The sequence below is a fragment of the Amphiura filiformis genome, chromosome 14 (genome assembly GCF_039555335.1).
Source record: "Amphiura filiformis chromosome 14, Afil_fr2py, whole genome shotgun sequence".
NCBI classification, from domain to species: Eukaryota; Metazoa; Echinodermata; class Ophiuroidea; order Amphilepidida; family Amphiuridae; genus Amphiura; species Amphiura filiformis.
Window position 1 is genome coordinate 5372205 of NC_092641.1, and position 6595 is coordinate 5378799.

Sequence of the window (6595 nt, forward strand, 5' to 3'; positions counted from 1 at the left end):
CACACCACCGCCTTTCTTATTAATTATGTTACATACTTCAAGGTTGTAGCCTTTAAGATGATAATAATCATGAGGCTTGTCTTCCAACCAAGTCTCAACAAGTCCAATGACTTGAAAATTGATGTCGACTTCTGACAGTAACTCTGTGAGTGAATCAAAATTATTTTTTACACTTCTTACATTACTACAAAGCATTGTTAAATTGTTACTGTTGATACCAGCGGTATCTTTTAATTCATCAGTGAAATACTATTGCGAGTTACTATTACAATCAATATTTTCAGGTATACCTACATAGTCATCAACAGGATTAAACTTCATGTTCTCAAAGTGAGTTTTTACGTGGTCAGTGTTTAGAACACCATTTTCAAAACACCTGTATAGTTGAAGTTGGAATTCACATTCATTGGTTATATGATTAAAAGGTAATGTAAGACTTTCGTTACAACTAGCACAATGCCAATATTTAGTAGTGTCACTACATCTAAACTCTTTTGCGGTTAGGTTACTACAGCATTTATGAACATATTTCATACATAATTTACACGTTAGCTTTCTATGATTTCTTTTAACAAGATGGGAACATACACTACATACAAATAATTGTGGGTCAATTATGTATGAGACTTCAAAAGCACTTGCTGAAATACTAGGTCCTCTTGTAGGACAATCTGAACATCATGTCATGAACTCAAAAGATCTCGCGGAAGAGTTAGTAGGGATTTTGATCGACGATGGTGAGGAGTTCATCTCCCACGATGTTGTGTCCCTGTCCACAAACACTCCCATTAGTGAAGCCTTAGAGATCATTAAACGGCGGCTAACGGAAGATCGCACCCTAGGTGATAGAACCAATCTTACCGTCGAAGACATCATGGAGCTTTTAGAGTTTACTCTTACCACAACATATTTTTCGTTCCGTGGTCAGGTTTACCAACAGAAATTCGGTACCGCAATGGGCTCCCCTGTAAGCCCGATAGTTGCCAACCTCTATATGGAGTGGCTTGAAAAGGAAGCCATTGCCACGGCACCGGTCAATTGCCAGCCCAGAAAGTGGAAAAGATATGTGGACGATGTATTAGAAATAGTTAGTAAAGGCTCGGCAGAACAACTCACATCGCACATAAACCAAGTCGACAAAGCAGGCAATATCAAGTTCACATTTGAAAAAGAAGAAAACAGTCAAATTGCCTTCCTTGACACTCTCATAGTTAAAAGGCAGGATGGTTCAGTCAAACTTTTAGTCTACCGGAAAAAAACACATACAGATCAATACCTCCACTTCCAGTCCCATCATCCACTCCAACACAAACTCGGTGTCATTCGTACGTTAATGGACAGAAAGGACAAAGTTATTACGGAAGAGGCAGACAAGCTTGTTGAAGAGCAAAAAATCAAAGAAGCCCTGAAAATATGTGGTTACCCTGAATGGGCATTCAAAGATGTAAATAAAAAGACTGCAAATAAAAAAGACCAGTCGCAGCGCAGACAACCACCAGAGGCATGGTTGTCCTCCCTTACAAAGAGGGGCTTTCCCAGCGAGCAAGACGCGTGTTCAACAAACATGGTATACATACATCTTTTAAGCCGCATCAAACCCTGAGGAACATACTGGTTCACCCCAAAGACAAGCGGGACATACTACAAACAGCGGAGTGTGCCTACGAGATTCCGTGTCTTAATTGTGAAAAATCTTATGTAGGGGAGACCGCCAGGTTATTCGGAACACGCCTTTTAATGAACATAAGACTGAAGCTGACAAAGCCTCTAATAAGGCATTCACAAGATCCCAGAGAAATGCCTCGGTCACAGGAGAGGTAAACAAATCAGCCATAACAGACCATGTAGCGGAGGAAAACCACGTTATTGGTTGGGAAGACGCAAAAATCAGAGACAAAGAATAAAACCGAAAACAAAGACACATTAAGTGCTGGGGTATGAACGTTTGGACAGTATTTATTTTGGGACATAAGAGCACATCAGACTTATCGAATTGCATTCTGAATACGAAGAATGTCATTCTGATATCAAATAATTTTGATTTTTGAAATTCGCAATTTAATACACATTTTATGGCAAATCATTAAAATTGATATTTTTGATATTTAACAGTACTTGAAGTAAACTTTATAAATCTGATTATTTAAACTTAAAGTGTATGTAGGTGGGATGAAAAGCCGACGATCAATTGAAAATTTTGACCTTTTGCATTGAAGATATGGATTTTTTCCCCAAAAAAAAAAAAAAAATTATGTCTTTTTGGGGACAAAATCCATATCTTCAATATGAAAGGTCAAAATTTCCAATTGACCGTCGGCTTTTCCTCCCTGCTACATACACTTTAAGAATATATCATTAGATTTATATAATTTACTTCGAGGACTGTTATATATCAAAAATTTGAAAAATATCAAATTTTATAATTTGTCATAAAATTTGTATTATATTGTGATTTAAAAAAATGAAAATTATTTGATATCAGAAAGACATGCTTCGTATTCAGAATGCAATTGATAGGTCTGAGGTGCTCTCATGTCTATGGCAAGTATATTGCACAATAGAACAGAAAAACCTGGTTTTTCGTAGATAAACCTGGTTTTTCAATCGAAAAACCTGGTTTTTCGATCGAGAAACCTGGTTTTTCGGTGAGAAACCAGGTTTTTCGGCCGAGAAACTTGGTTTTTCACTGATAAACCTGGTTTTCAAACGAAAACCAGGTTTTTGAATTCGATTGTCATAGTTTTCGAAAAACCTGGTTTCTCGGTCGATAAACCTGGTTTATCAAAAACTATGACAATCGAATTTGAAAAACCTGGTTTTTCGATTGAAAACCAGGTTTATCAAAAAACTATGACAATCGATTTGAAAACCAAGTTTATCGGCGAAAAACCATGTTCCTCGGTCGATAAACCTGGTTTTTCAAAAACTATGACAATCGAATTCGAAAACCTAGTTTTCGATTGAAAACCAGGTTTATCAAAAAACTATGACAATCGATTTGAAAACCAAGTTTATCGGCGAAAAACCAGGTTTCTCGGTCGATAAACCTGGTTTTTCAAAAACTATGACAATCGAATTCGAAAAACCTGGTTTTCGATTGAAAAAGCAGGTTTATCAAAAAAAAACTATGACAATCGATTTGAAAAACCAAGTTTATCGACGAAAAACCAGGTTTCTCGGTCGATAAACCTGGTTTTTCAAAACTACGACAATCGAATTCGAAAACCAGGTTTCTCGGTCGATAAACCTGGTTTTTCAAAACTATGACAATCGAATTCGAAAAACCAGGTTTATCAAAAAACTACATTGTATGACAATCGAATGCTCCTCGAAAAACCGGAATTTCCAAACCATTAGTAATGGCGACACACTTCATGGCGCGCGGGCATGGTGTGAACAACGAGGTAGAACGGATAGAGCGCCCTGCTCGCCGAATCTGTGAAGCCGGTGCTGTATAGATACACAAACAGGCGCGTAGCCATCATTGTCAGTCCGAGGGGGCAAACGTCTTTATCGTCCCTAAAACGTCGTTATCGTCCCTATTCTTTTTTATCGCAATATCGCGTGTGCGTAGTACGCGAGTCTATTTGTTTTGGTAAATAACGAGCGCGCGTAGCGCGTGAGCCGAAATGTTTTTGGGTTAAATCTCCCTTCTCTCCCTTTTTCTTCTCCCTCCCTCTGTCTTTCTTTCCCTTCCCTCCTCTTCCTCTCCTTTCCTTTTTCCTTCCTTCCCTTTTTCTTCCCTCTCCTTCTCCCTTCCCTTCTCTTTCTCCCTCTCCTTCCCTTCTTTTTCTCTTTTCTCTTCTTTTTTCCGTCCCCATTTTATAAAGGCAAGCACGCCTGAATCTGGTATTTCATCGCTCCTGCCGATTTGATAAAGGTGCTCTTTTACCCCTTGAAGATTCCACATCCATCCTACCAATATCATGTTAAAAACCTGTAAGCACATCATGATTTATCACTAAATGGCGGACGGAAAATTGCTGAAAATTTGCTGGCATGGAGTGTACAGTACCAGGGGGAATCGATGCGTGTACGAAGTTGTGGTACTCGACAGTTTGTTTTCAAGCTCCTTGTAGACCTATGTAGCGTACAAACCACAATAAATCAGCAAATCCACTCGGCTTCATAAGCGTCTGTTGTTTTATATTCCCCGTCTCTGAAATCAATGACGTAATCAAAATCTACTCAATATTCATATTTTCGAACGTTGTTTGCTCCAGTCCAGGCCCTGCTCCAGTCCTCAATACAACACAGTGAAGCGGCCGTGCGTGAGTACCGGTATTCGAGGCCTGGAGGATCTAGCCTAAGTGCAATCGGGGAGTGCAAGCGTATAGTATTCGATTGTCATAGTTTTTTGATAAACCAGGTTAATCAAAAACTATGACAATCGAATTCGAAAAACCTGGCTTATCAAAAAACTATGACAATCGAATTGAAAAACCAAGTTTATCGGCGAAAAACCAGGTTTCTTGGTCGATAAACCTGGCATTGAGCCTCCAGCAGGTACCGACCCTTCTGATCCTAAAGCTGTGGCCAACAGTATAAATGATCATTTTGTTTCGATCGGTCAGCACATAAGCCCGTTGAACATTTCTGGCTTACCCACTTACCTTCCTGCCCCAGAAGCCCTTCCTGAAATATATCCCTGGGAAGTCAATTCGAAATTGTCTAAAATCGGCAGGAAAAAAGCGGGGGACCAGATGGGATCTCATCTAAGCTGATCCGTGAGTTCTCAGTTGAACTTAGTGATCCACTGTGTCATATTTTAAATAAATCTTTTCAAGAAGGGTCGGTGCCATCGCAATGGAAACGTGCCGTGGTTGTGCCTTTGCCTAAAAGTAAACCCGCTACGTGGAACCAGCTTAGACCGGTCTCGTTGACTGATCACTTTTCTAAGGTGGCCGAGTCCTTTGTTACAGATTGGGTGGTGGATGACATAGAACCACAAATCGATCATGGGCAATTTGGCAGCAGAAAAGAAAGATCCACGACCCATTATTTGGTTAAGTTAGTCGACTTCATCCTTAAACACCTTGAGCAATTTAAAAGTATGTCACGTATCACCGTGACTGATTTTAGTAAAGCATTCGACTGCGTTGACCATAATATCGCCATTCCAAAATTAATTGAAATGGGTACAAGGCCTGCTGCAATACCATGGATTTGTGATTTTTTGTCGTACAGATCCCAATGTGTGAGATACCAAAATGTCCTGTCTGACTGGCAAAATCTCTCAGGCGGTGTTCCACAAGGCACCTTAAATGGGCCTATTATTTTATGGTTCTTGCAAATGACGCTGCCAGCATGAACGATCCAAATAAACTCGCTTTGAAATATGTTGACGATTTAACTGTAATTGAAAACATCAATACCAGAAATGGTAGTACTATTCAAACTGATTTAGACAATTTTGACGATTGGGCTCTGTACAACAACATGAAGTTAAACCCGTCCAAATGCATGTACATGGACGTCTCCTTCATGAAAGATCCCGAGGTATTACCCCCTCTGCGGTTATGTAATCAAAATCTTAAAAGTGCCGATGTGATCAAAATTTTGGGCATTAAGATCGCCAAAGACCTCAGTTGGGACATTCATATTGGAGACGTTCTAGGGCGTGCTAAGTGTCTGAGTGTTGAGGACTTGGTTACCATCTACGTTGGTTTTGTGCGCCCCCTTCTTGAATACGCGGTGCCCGTTTGGCATCCGGGGCTAACTGAGAAACAACACCTGGCTTTGGAGCGTATTCAGAAGAGGGCGTGCAGAATCGTCTTGGGTGGTAACTATATTTCTTACCAAGACGCCCTCGTCACATGTAAAATGTCTGATCTCAGAAGCAGACGTGACAAGATCTGCTTAGATTTTGCTACCAAACTATATGACTCTCAACAATTACGCAGCTGGCTACCTAAGTTGAGATCCGAAGTGGTCAAGGTTCCTCTCCGCAATAGCAACATGATGACGCTGCCGAAAGTGCGCACGCAGAGATACGCCAACAGTGCTATCCCGTACATGGTCAAAAAGTGGAATGAACAGTTGAAATAGTTTTGGCCATTTTGCATTCTCTGTGCTGCGTTGTTTCTGCAGTTCACTCTGCTGTTTGTACTGAGGTTGTTTTTAGATCCGGCTTCAGTTTGATTTGTCATTGTTGTTTATATTGTAGTCTCATTTAATTGTATATATTTTCTCTTGCCATTGTTGTGATATTTTTGTGTTAATATTTTGATGTGTAAATGATGTTGTAATTCAGCTATTTGCTGCGAGTACATTGTTTTAATAAACCATTTATAATATAATATATAATAAAATTTTCAAAAACTATGACAATCGAATTTGAAAAACCTGGTTTTTCGATTGAAAAACCAGGTTTATCAAAAAAAACTATGACAATCGAATTGAAAAACCAAGTTTATCAGGGAAAAACCAGGTTTCTCGGTCGATAAACTTGGTTTATCAAAAACTATGACAATCAAATTCGAAAACCTGGTTTTCGATTGAAAACCAGGTTTATCAAAAAAACTATGACAATCGAATTGAAAAACCAAGTTTATCGGCGAAAACCAGGTTTCTCGGTCGATAAACCTGTTTTTTA

The 6595-nt window shown here is 39.4% G+C and overlaps 1 protein-coding gene across 1 annotated transcript; it reads left to right on the forward strand.

Annotated features, from left to right (window-relative positions):
- The first annotated feature begins 616 nt into the window (after window positions 1-616).
- Window positions 617-1603, forward strand: LOC140169133 (uncharacterized). The gene has a single exon (XM_072192391.1). The coding sequence runs from the start codon at window positions 617-619 to the stop codon at window positions 1601-1603; it is 987 nt and encodes a 328-aa protein (XP_072048492.1).
- Window positions 1604-6595: the final 4992 nt, after the last annotated feature.

Coding starts and splice junctions, on each gene's coding strand:
- LOC140169133 (XM_072192391.1), top strand. CDS start 617: ATGTATGAGACTTCAAAAGCACTTGCTGAAATACTAGGTCCTCTTGTA.